General features: G+C 30.7%; 1 protein-coding gene across 1 annotated transcript in view; it reads left to right on the top strand.

Moving 5' to 3' along the window:
- The window catches only part of LOC113377222 (staphylococcal nuclease domain-containing protein 1-like), a 50,455-nt gene that overhangs the window by 16,796 nt on the left and 20,585 nt on the right, over window positions 1-13,074 (top strand). The window contains 5 exon segments of the mRNA XM_026617459.1: window positions 1,928-2,101; window positions 2,103-2,175; window positions 4,260-4,482; window positions 8,087-8,287; window positions 11,094-11,277. Of these exon segments, the coding sequence (XP_026473244.1) occupies window positions 1,928-2,101; window positions 2,103-2,175; window positions 4,260-4,482; window positions 8,087-8,287; window positions 11,094-11,277 (855 nt within the window).

Genomic DNA, 13,074 nt, shown 5'->3' with positions numbered 1-13,074 from the left:
TTTTGTTTGTATATAGAGTCCTTTTTTCAGTCTTCAAATTTGTTTCTCAGTACAATCCCTTTTATTGTCTTGTAAGTGTAAAATCAGTGGTGTCTCATTATTTGTCTTGTACGTTTAAAATTAAGTTCGGTCGTCAGTAAAGTCCTTTTTATATACTAGTCTCCAAATTAATTTGCTTTAATAATAGTTCCTCATTATTTTTAAAAATAACAGAATTCCTTGTCAGTTAGAGTCGTGGAATATTTGGTGTACGGAACCCTATTGCTTAGGTTGATCTACCACTTTGGATAGTGCTCGTTTAGACCTTTCATTTGATACCCCACATGACCATATCTGACGTGACAACAAATTTGATCCTACAGCAACCCATTGGTCTACCTTTTATTAAATATCTTGTAACTTTTGAACCGTTCGTCCAAAATGAATAGAATATTCGGTGAATTTGTACTAAATTAAGAAATTCATTATATTGTTTAGTATTTTAGTGCAGTAAACGGAGAGGAAAAAAGGGTATAAACTCTGAATTTTTTTACTGTGCTCCGAATTGAATAAAATTTTGGAATTAGGTTAATCTTACCCAAGTTCAAAAGTGAAAACAATTAGGGTTGCGCCATCATCCCCCGGGGGGATGACACCTCTTCTCAATTGTGTAATTTTACATTTTTTCAAAATAACGTCGGAAATCGATAGAAGAACTAATTATGAGAAAAAAAATTCTTTATTAGTTTTTCAAAAAAAAAAAATACTTTTCAAGTTACTGGCCACTAAAGATTCATATATTTTTGGCGTTTTTCTTGTTTTTTTTTCTCAATTTTTTTTAAAAATCGAAATTATTTTCATTATATCTCAAAAAAAATAAAAGATACGTATAAAAGCATATAGGTAAACATCAAAGCGATCTTTCTGGCTTATTATTGTTTTTTTATTATTTTTCTTCCACACAAAATTTGACAGAGTTATCAAAGTTTAAAGACTGCGCGGCTGCGCAAATTGCAACAAAACGTTTTTATAAAATCGTGAGATTTATGAAAATAGTTTGCACTCAAGTAGTGAATCTGCTAGAATCCATCAAGATGTCTATAATGAAGTGAATTCTAGATGAAATGTGAGTTACTTTAATTCTGGTGGAAATGGCGCTCATTAAACCATATCATTTAAAAGAAAAAAAAAACATCGTATATGCTTCTTATTTGCATGATAGCTCACTCATTTTACACGCAAAAAACTTGTAACAGCACTCATTTTAAAGCTTATGTTGAGCACTATAAAACCCAATTTCACCGAAATGCATAAAATGTAATACCTCGACACTAGATGGCTTTAAATACAACAATTGAATCTTGAACGAAATAAAAAACGACTTTGTTATTTCAAATCTTGCTTAATATTTTTCCTAGAACACTTTATGTAATACCGATTTATTAAGATTTTTATTGACATTATTTTGTTCATTACATGATTTTCTTTAAAATGTACATTTTAGGAAGTATTTGCAAAAAAACGAAGAAAAACGCCAAAAATATATGAATCTTTAATGGCCAGTAACTTGAAAAGTATTAGTTTTTTTTGAAAAACTGACATTTTTTTCTTATTAGTTCTCCTATCGATTTCCGACGTTATTTTGAAAAAATGTAATTACACAATTGGGAAGGGGTGTTATCCCCCCGGGGGCCGATGGCGCAACCCGAATTGTTTGAGGGTAAGATGAACCTAATTCCAAAATTTCATTCAATTCGGAGCACAGTAAAAAAATCAGACCTGAAACGCTCCGTTTACTGCACTAATTATTAATATACAGCAACTCGCTCAAAGCTCGTATCTCGAATTATGCTCGTATATCAAAGCACCGCGCCTTTGGCGACTCGTATCTCAAGTCTGGGTAATCGCAGTATATTTTATTCTATATGTATTAATCTTTTTCTCCCAGTGTCCAGGTTTCAAGTTGGACAACGACGGGCGTCCAGACACGTCGGCCGTCGTGCCCTACGCCGAAGAGGCCCGCTACTATGTCGAATCCCGCCTTCTACAGAGAGACGTCCAAATCGTTTTGGAGTCGGTCAACAATAACAATTTTGTTGGCACCATTCTCCATCCGAAAGGAAAACATCGCGGAGGCGCTGCTTCGGGACGGATTTGCCAAGTGCGTCGACTGGTCGATTGCCTTCATGAAAACCGGTAAGTTGAGGAAAAGATGGGTGAAAGATTTTGTTAAACCTAAAAAGTTGTTTGAGGCAGGGCTTTTTAAACTCTTTTTATTCGTGACACCATTTATAATTGCGAGTTTCTTGACGACCCCACACAAATCTAAAAGAAAAAGAAATGAATATTTTTAGATGTTTTATCCATTAGGTAATATACACATGCTGAATTAGTTGTAAATCATACAAAAATATAGACGTGATATTATAAAATGATTACATTTGATAAAATCTTTTGCGATCCAGAATTTTTTACCCGATTCCATTTGGGGTCGCGACCCATAGTTTAAGAAGCCTTGATTTAAGGTGTCGAAGTGCAACTTCTAATGCGATTTTCAACAAGGTTGAGTTAAACAATTAATGCTATTATAGAGTTTTTTTAGCAGCCATGTTGCATTTCCAAAGATTTTTAATTTCATAACGCTCATAAGTTTGTACGTTCTATTTGTATATAGGATTTTTAACGTCCCGAAGGAAGTTTGTTTTCATCAAAAAATCCGATTCGCTAATTTTATGTTTTCTCGAAGTTTCAAGCCATTCTGAATCGAATGAGACCAAATTTGGAGCAAAAGTATGTGTGTGTACGTGAACAGGTTTTTTGCCGTAAATCGACGTTTTCTCAAAAACGGCTGGACCGATTTCAAAAGATTTAAAAGCCATTCGATGTGTCTCGATGAGGACAATTGGTAGTCAGTTTTGTGCGACGATCGGTTTAGCCGTTTCTTTATAAATCGCAGAAAAGTGAAAAAATTTTTCAGTTTTAGCCCGCAATTCTGAATCGATTTTGAAAATTCAAAAACCGTTCGAAAGATATTGATTGGGAATCGTGCTGATTAGTTTTTGGTAAAGATCGGCCGGGCCATTTTCTTGTAATATAGTTTTTTTTTTTTTAGAAAAATTAGACGATTTTTATGATTATTTTTTTGACGGTAGATACCATAGCCTTTTAGATCATACCGAAAATATTACAGCCATACGACAACTCGTTTAGCTTTAAAAATTCATCAAAGTTTGCAAAAATTAGTATCGTTCTTTTGGCACTTGTCAAAATTAGAACTTTCATCCACGTTTGCTCAAAAACGCCTGAACCGATTTCAGAAATTTTAAAACCATTTGAATCATTTGATGTATCTCGATGAGGATTATCGTTTCTCAGTTTTGTCGGACGATCGGCCGAGCTGTTTCTTTGTAATTTGAAAAAAAAGTGTTTAACTTTTCGTTCATATTTAAGCTCAAACTACCGAATCGATTTTAAAAAATTAAAAACTGTTAGAAAGATATTAGATAGAAATTAGAGCCGTTTTCTTGTTATTAACTGTTGAAGAAAAAATTAAGCCGATTTTTATGTATTTTTTTTGGCAATATACATCATGGTCTTATTGAACTTACTGAATTGAGAAAGAAAATAGTAGAGGATTCTACTAACGAGCAAATTAAAAAAAAAAAAGGGCTCTACTGATGACCAAACTAAAACAAAAAGAAAACAAACTTATCGACGAGCAATCTAGCTCTTCTGGTTTGTCAGTACAGTTCCTTTTCTTTTTCTTTAAGTTTCTCGCCAGTGCAAGTTTTTTTCTTTGTAAGAATCTTCCACTGTTATTAAATGACATTTCACCAATAATTTCCGAAATTGCACGTCAGTAGAATCCGTTTTTATCATAAAATAACCATTGAATATTAGTTTACAGTAATTTCATCAATATTACTTGTAAATTTCCACATCTCACAGGCAGTATTGAATTGTTCTACATAAATTGCAATACGTTCATGAATGTGGTACATTAAACTATCCATTTTGATTTGAGACTCGTATTTTTGTATATACTTTGTCTCAGTGTACTAATGGAACAAATTTTTAATAAAATAATAAATGCTTTAAACAAATGCATTGTGTCAAAATATAAAAATTAAAATATATTTATTGATTGTTTAAGCAATGCATCAGCAAAAATATTTATCAAAATGTAAATATCAAACCTATCATTTATTTTTAATTTAATTATTTGTCTATTATTTTAATTATTTGTTATTATTATTTATTTATTTGTCTTTTTCCGCCAGGTGCTGATAAGTTACGTGCAGCCGAACGTGATGCCAAGAACAAGAGGATACGTGTCTGGAAGGACTACCAGAGTGCTGGTCCAGTGGTCTCTGGTAAAGAACGTGAGTTTGTAGGAACTGTCATCGAAGTCTTCAACGGTGATGCTCTCAACCTGAGGTTGAGCAACGGCTCGGTCAAGAAGGTGTTCTTGTCTTCGATCAGACCACCTAAGGAACCTGGCCGGTAAGGAAAGTCTTTGTATTTATAATTGTTCATTATGATGGTTATATAAAATATTTTTATATAATATAAATAAATATTTTTATATAATATAAATAAATATTTTTAAATAATATAAATATCATTATAATTGTTCATTATGATGGTTGATGTAAAAGAGAGCACAATGTGCCTTTGCACAAAACGCTGCATGGATTATTGATGTGAAGTTGGCGCGGTGTTCGTTGACAGTTGAAACCACGCGCGCGAAATTTGAATTTTGTATTTTTTATAAACAATTTTCTCCAGCAAATATTAGTAATACGGTTTTATTTATTCATTTCCACATCTCAGTCAGTATTGAATTATTTATTTTCTTTGATGTGCAGATAAAGACAGTTGATGTAAAATAGAGCTAGCTCCATGTGCATTGCACAAAATGCCGCATGTATTATTACAATGAAGTTGGCTAGTATTAACGCGTGGTTTTGACAGTTCACACCGTGCGCGCGAAATTTAAATTGCGTATTTTAATATAAACAGTTTTATGCATTTAATATCAGTTGTATGGTTTTATTCATATATTTCCACATCTCACAGGCAGTATTGAATTGTTACACATAAATTGCAATACGTTCATGAATGTGGTACATTATTTCATTAATTTTTTGAGGCTTGTATTTGTTATATACTCTGCCTTAGTGTACTAATGAAACATTATTTTTAAAATAATATTTATTATTATTCGATATTATTATTGTATGTATTGTAAACTTCCCGTTTTTGCCAGAGAATCAAATTTACTAAGGTGTGTTGAGCTAAAATTTGCTTAGTTTTTTCGTTTTTTTTTTTCATTCAATATTTTACACAATTTTCTATAATTGCTTGTCCGTAGAGTTCCTTTTATGAACTTCTAAAAAATATTTTTTTTACTGAATTTGTTCAGTTTTTGATAGTTTATTCAATTTTGCTCTTGAGTAAAGGTCAGTTTTCTGAACTAATAATTTAGTCCTTTTTTGTGATCAGTTATTAATGAAGGATATTATTTGTTTCTGAAAAAAGTCTGATACTTCTATAAACTTCTGTAAAAAATTCACAAGTATTTAACAAATTAATAAGCAAAGATTAATTTGATAATCTTTATTCAAGACATTTTGACATTATTTTGTATATATATACAGATTCTTTTATAAAAATTAATTAAAATATTTATCTAAATATTTTAATTATAACAATTGTACTTATAACTAGATGCAACTCCTTTCCACGCCACCCAGGAGGTAGAGTTGCCGGGCGCGTTTTTTTTAATGTGGTGTCGCCACACAATTGTGCAGCCCTAATCCACCTAAACTAACTTATAAACTAATTATACCTAACTTATAAGCTAATTATACCTAACTGACACGAATGTAACGCGAAAAGAACCCCGCGATATGACCTAATGTAAACCCAACAATTTCGATATTTAAAAGCGAAAGAACCTCTCGTGATGAAGAAACTATTAATATAGAAATTATATTTTAGCATTAAAACGGAGATCGTAAATTTACAAAAAAAAAGTATTTACATGATGTACCCCCCTCGATCCACCATGTAAACACTGAAAAAAAACTCCATAGGTGCCCAGCCTATGAAGCTTAAGGACAAATCATTTTGTGATTTGTAATTATTAATTTAGGTTTTAAAGAAAAGCGCGAAAAATGAAAGAAAGGTTCCTCCACACGCCACCCAGTTTGAGCTCTAAACAAAAATACGCGAATAACCCCAAAAAATATACGACCGAAAATTTTAACGTAAATACACCAACCAAAATTACGCGAATAACCCTAAAAAAATACGTGAAAATGCCCGTTAACTTGATCTTAACTGAAGACTAATAATACAATAACAATAATACAATATGAGTAAATATCTAATAATAATTACACAATATAAGCAGAGTCTTTTCTCACACTTTCACTTCACTTCACTTCATTTTTGCACGTATTGTCGAATTTGGTAGTGGTTTTCCGTTGGTCCTATTTTGTCTTGAGCAGGATTTCTGGCAATCTTCTTGGAAAGTTGTCGACAATTCTGAAACAAACATTGATTGATTAATTTAATTATTCAATTTAACAATTGTGTACCTAACTTCCAGCGGTCTTATGGTGGTCTTGAGTGCGTAGTTTGTTGGGAATCTTCTTGAAAATATATCTGAAACGAGATAAAAAAACACACAATTTTTGTGTATTTACTCGTCAGTGGAGTTCTTTTTTTCAAATGTCACAAGAATGTATTTAAAATAAAGTCAGTTTTTATTTTTTTTTAATTAGTGTAGTTTTTTTAAATATTTTGTTTGTAAGTAGAATTTTTATTTTTTTATTAACTTATATTTTTTTTTTATTAAACTCTACTAATGAGCAAATTGATTTTTAATACGCCAAATATCATTGGACAAAAGAGAACTCTACTGACAATCAATATAAAAATAATTAAGAAGACTACTGACGATTAATTACAATATATTAGCCAAACACTATATTTTTACATCTAAAATATTGACTTGAAATATTTTATCAAAAATAGCAAAACACTATAAAAGTAAATTATTCCATATTAAATATTTACAGAAACAAAAGGACTCTACTGATGAGCAAAATCGAATACATTATTGCTTCATAACATTTTTTTATTTATTTGGAATAAAAAGGACTATACTGACGAACAAATTAAAATTCATTTTATTAAAAATATTAGCTAATATAAATAAAAAGAACTTTACTGACGAGCAAACTAAAATGTTTTTAAATATTGACCAGACACACAAAAAGAAAAGGAACTCTACTGACGAGCAATCTAACATTTATTTTATCAAAAATATTGACCAGGAACAAAAAGTAATCCTACTGGCGATATAAAAAAATCGACATTTTGTACGAAAAGGACTCCACTGACGAGCAAACTCTTTTGTGATTTAAAGAAAGTAAAAGAAACTCTACTAACAAGCAAACTAAAATTTATTTTATCAAAAATATTGACCAGGAACAAAGAGGAACTCCACTGGCGATATAAAAAAGATCTTTATTTTGAACGAAAAGGACTCTACTGATGAGCAAACTCTTTTTGTGATTTAAAGAAAGTAAAAGAAACGCTACTGACGAGTAAACTTAGATTTATTCTTTCAAAACTGACGACCAAACGAAAACTCTATATTTAAATGCTGTATTAATTTCTAAAAAAATATCTCCTCACACACACTTTGCAGAATATTTGTCAAAATTTAAATGTTGTATGGAAACAAGTATAGTATGTTCGTTTGTTCTGCACTATACTACTTTCCATAATGAGATTTCAGCGTACTTACTACGCGAGATATCTGAAGAAATGCAATATTTGTATGGAATTTAGTATACTAAGAACTTTTTAGAGAAAAATACATAGGAGAAAAATGTAAATAAAATCCGATTTGTTATCAAATAAAAAAATTTCAATTTATACCTATACTTTTTGAAAGCCTGGAAAATCCGCGACAGAACATCTAAATCCGGGACAAATTTGACTTTCACGTATTGTCAACCTTACTTTTTGCAGCTTGTCTTAATGAAAGTTGCCCTTTACACCTAATCAATTTTCTATTATCTTTTTATAGAGTCGCCGACGAAGAAGGTAAGCTGCCCACCCGCCCTAAAAACTTCCGACCCCTGTACGACATTCCATGGATGTACGAGGCTCGTGAGTTTCTTCGAAAGAAGCTCATCGGCAAGAAGGTCAACGTAACAGTAGATTACATACAACCCTCCAGAGACAATTTCCCAGAGAAGTGCTGCTGTACGGTCACCATCTCGAACGTGTAAGTGGAAATAGATTTACTAATGCTGATGTGCTTTATTAAGGAATTGATTTTTTTTTTACAATAACTATTGACGTAGTGTTCAACCACCACAGTTAGGTTGTGCATTCACGATACGTCTAGTGCTATGCACGGTAGTTCTGTGGTAAATTAAAAAATGCTCTTGGATTTTGCTCCAATTTAAGGCTATTTACGAATACAAAATAGTCTGCAGCATTATTCCAGGCACATATTTAATCATTTTCGCTGCGAGGAGTGATGACACTGTTGTACGAGATAATAGACATCAACACAATATAATATTATAGGTCTGTGAACAAAGGTTTAGTTATACTTTTTTATGAAGTTTTGGGAAAAATGTAAATAGACGCACTATATTGCGCGTGGCTTATTTTTTAAAACTTTTACCTATTTTATTTTATTTTACAAATTTATTTTTACAAATTAACCATTTCTCATAGGCCTATAGCATATATTTTATCTTGTTACAACAATGCATCCGTGTGTTGTAACCGAAATGTCGACAAAAATTCAAGTCCTTTTTCCATTATTTCAGTTTTGCTCCCTTTTTATCATTGTCTATATTGCACCGAATTTGCTAGTCAGTAGATTATTTTTTTTAAGTATAATAACATTTTGTATGGAAGCTTTTTTCTAAAAGTTTTTGTCAGTAGAGTTTTGTTTTATGTGAGACCTTTTGTTTTATGTAATATTTTACTCTTTGTTGATTGTTAAAAAATAATTTTTATTTTGCCCGTCAGTAGTTTTTTTTTTAATAATTTCTGAAATTACTAGTCAGTAAGGTTAGTTTCCTTAAAAAAAATGACTATCTTAAAAAAGTTGTCAGTTTTTTTTTTCAAAAAGTATCAGATTTGCTCATCAGTAGTGTTCCATATCTTCAAAAAAAGTACCAATTTCAGATCTTCTTTTTTTAAAAAAAAAAAAAAAAAAATCTGAATTTGTTCGTCAGCAGAGTTCCTTTTCATAAAAAAAGTATGAATTTCAGATTATTTCTTTTTTTAAAAAAATGTCAGATATTGCTCGTCAGTAGAGTTCATTTTTTCCCTAAAAATATAAAAATTAACTCGTCTTTTAGTTTTTTTCATTATTTGAATTTCTAAAAGTCAGTGGAATTCTTTTTTTTTAGTCGATATGTATTTTTTTGGATACTTCATATATTTTAAATACAGTTTAAATAGTCAAAGTTCATTTTTTTAATAAAAAAAATTATCAAAATTTGCTGGTCAGTAGATTCCTTTTTTTCTAACATCGTCGGAATTTGCTCATCAGTAGTTATTACTTTTATTTAATAAAGTCAAAATATCGCTTTTTACTCAGTTTTTTTTCTTCTGAAGATGCCAATTTCCTTGTCAGTAGAGTTCTTTTTTTTTCTAAAATTAATAAATTATTATATATTTCCTTTTAATTAAAAAAGTCGGATTTTCAGTTTTTTTTTTAAAAGAAATGTCTGAATTTTCTCGTCCGTAGAGTTAATTTTTACCATAAAAATATCAAAATTAACTCGTCAATAGAGTTCCTTTCACTAAATATTTGAATATATAGCCCGTCAGTCGAGTTCTTTTTTTAGTCGATATATATTTTCCTTGCACTTCATATATTTGAGTCAGTAGAGTTCGTCAGTATTTGCTGGTCAGTAGCCAGTAATTGTTGGAATTTGCTCATAAGTACTGTTCCTTTTATTTAAAATAGTATGTTTTTTCTTTCATTTTTTTAAGTGTCTCAATTCGCTCGTCAGTAGAGTTCTTTTTATTCTAAAAATGTCAGTTTGCTTATCAGTAAGGTTCTTTTTTTCCCAAACTTGACCGTCAGTTCATATTTAAAAAAAATGTTAAACTTTGCTCGCCTGTAGAGTTTATGTCGTTTTTTTTTAAAAATGTCATAATTTGCTTGTCAGTAAACTTCATATTTTTAATATTTGAATATGCCTATCAGTAGAGTTTCTTTTATTGAAAAAAAAAAGACAGAAAGACAGAAAAGACACTTTGTATATTATCTTCCTTTTGTTTAAAAAAATCGCAACTTCAGTTTTTTTTGGGAAAAAATGGCTGAATATGTTTGTTTGTAGTGTTATTCTTTCAGTCGATATATCTCTTAGGCATTCACAAATTATAATTATATTATATAATTATATATAAGGTTGTCAAATATCTCCCTTCCGCCTTTTGTATTATAAACCAAGAGCAAAAAAGCGGAAGGGAGATATTTGACAACCTAATATGTAATTATAAGATTAGAGAACTCTACTGACAAAGCAAGATCAAGTCCTTTAAAATGCTATTTTATCGCAAACTGATTGATATTATAGTTTCGCTTATGGACGATATTAACGATGACATATAATCCTAGACTTATAATTTAGACTTATATTTCTTTGGAAAGTATGTGTACAGTAATTTTATTTTTAATTTTTGTCGCCCCCTAATTAGGCCATCGTGTATATAGCGAAGCAACCTACCTTTCAAACGTTTATTTATTTTTTATAATTTAACCACTCCTCACAGGCCTATAACTTCTTAAAATATTCGGTTTGATTATTAACTCTATCACCATGCGAAATCTTATAAGTGTAAACGTGAGGTTCTCTTCGTCAGAGCAATGGTTCACACTCGTACACACAGGTCGTCAAGCGAAAGGGTTAACTAATAAAATAACTAAGTTGTCAAATATCTGCCTTCCGCCTTTTTGTATTATAAACCAAGAGCAAAAAAGCGGAAGGGAGATATTTGACAACCTAATATTTTAACGGTATACCAAATTTTTTAATCATCAATCCTTTATCTTTTAGCAATGTCGCCGAAGCGATGGTCGCCAAAGGGCTTGCAACGGTCGTCAGATACAGACAAGACGATGACCAACGAAGCAGTCACTACGATGACCTTTTGGCAGCCGAAACGAAGGCTATCAAGAGCCAAAAGGGCGTCCATGCCAAGAAGGAGTCGTCTGCACAACGTGTCGCCGATCTCTCTGGGGTGAGTCTGTTGAAAGTCATACATAGATTGGTAAATTTTTGGATAAAATAGATAGTAGTCTCTTGTACATTATCCACTAGTAGTCACGGATATGTTTTATCTAATCTCCAAATGGTACAAGTATAACATTAGTTCGATTGGAACGCATATGTTCCAATAAGTGCAATAAATTGTTTAAGGGGGTATTCTAGTGTAGATCGATGAATTTTAGGTCATTTTTAAAGTGTCGTAAAAGAAAGCAATGAATGTTTTTAATATCTATTTTTTTTTACCACTTGTTTATTAATATTATTAAAATACAAAACAAAAATTAAAAAATATAAAAGTTGAAAATTGTAAAAACTGGCAGTTGATGAAGTGGGTGGTCTCAAAAAATTGGCACCTCAGTCTTGACATGATTTCAGCCCTCATAGCCATCGGAAATGCAAAAAATAAAAAGATTATTAATCTACAATGATGTCGCAATCGCCCGAACTAGCGATGAGTAAAAACAATTTTTTTCACAAATTGGCGACTGTTTGAAAAAAAGTTTTTTTTACTGTTTTTTTTGAGTTTCTCGAATTTTTTAAAATATTAAAAATAGGAATTTCGGGATGATTCTAGTTCAGACTATAGATAGATCTATAAACAAGACCCTCTGAAAATTTCAAATAAATTGGTCGAGTAGAAATCCAGAAATCGTGACAAGAGTACTGAAAAAGTAAGTTCTGAGAAAAACGCATTTAAAGTTTTGCGTGAAGCCAAACCAGTATGGAGACCGAGTCAGTAAAATGCCTATATCTCCGAAAATGATTCAAATTTTCAAAAACCTTCATGTACCCATATTCTTAGATAGTTAAACTTTGAAAATATGAAATAAAAAAAAATCGATTTTTTTGAATTTCTACACTAGAATACCCCCTTAATGCATAAGAGACCGGTAACTATTTTATCCGAGAATTAGTACATAAATTATTCTAAATATTTTTTATTAGATTATTTTTATTTTGTAACTGATGCCTGGCTTATTCATACATTTTTTGATTCCGTAGAAATCTGTATTGCATACACCAGGTATATTAATACATGCCGCTTTCTATGAAGAAATTGTACTCGATTACTTTTTTGATTTGGAAAGTGGTGTACATTTTTATAAAAACAAGACTTATGTTAATGTATAGGTAATTAAGTTACAAATTTATTGCATGTGGGATTTAAATAATCTTTCTTATATATAAAAATAAACGCAAAATGTGTTGGTAAGCGCATAACTCAATAATGACTAATTTGGCCAATTCTTTTTTTAAAATCTTTGTCCAAGAAAGGAAGGCGAGAAAAAATTGAATAACTGCCTGGAAAACCCTAAAAACAGCTCTTTACGTTTTCACATACAAACGTAGAATTGATTTGAGCTTTAATGCTATTATATAAAGTTCATATTAAATTACAAGCACTCACTGTATACTCCTCATAAACGATTATTCGGATTTTGATGATTCTTTCTGAAGTATGTTCAGGAAATTTTCTAGGATACACTACGTCTAGGATGTATGTGATTATAAAGTACTGGGATGTATGTGCAATATTGTGGAAATAAATGGGAAAAAATGCAAGAAACGACATGTCATTGTTTGCATTGAAAAGAAATAAAAACTATCATCTGCCAAAAATTTCAATTTACTCATGAACCTAGACAATATTAGAATATGTATAATAAATTTTTGGTTATGAATAAGAAAAATTAAATGTCTACATTATTATTGCCAAAAAGCAGCTGAGATGTGCCAGAATTAATCAATAATTATTGTTTTTTAAATT

The sequence above is a fragment of the Ctenocephalides felis genome, unplaced genomic scaffold (assembly GCF_003426905.1).
Source record: "Ctenocephalides felis isolate EL2017-DRISC unplaced genomic scaffold, ASM342690v1 CF-g0.4_SCAFFOLD_01886, whole genome shotgun sequence".
In the NCBI taxonomy this organism is placed as follows: domain Eukaryota; kingdom Metazoa; phylum Arthropoda; class Insecta; order Siphonaptera; family Pulicidae; genus Ctenocephalides; species Ctenocephalides felis.
The sequence above is the reverse complement of the archived record's forward strand: the minus strand, read 5'-3'. Positions and strand labels throughout refer to the sequence as shown.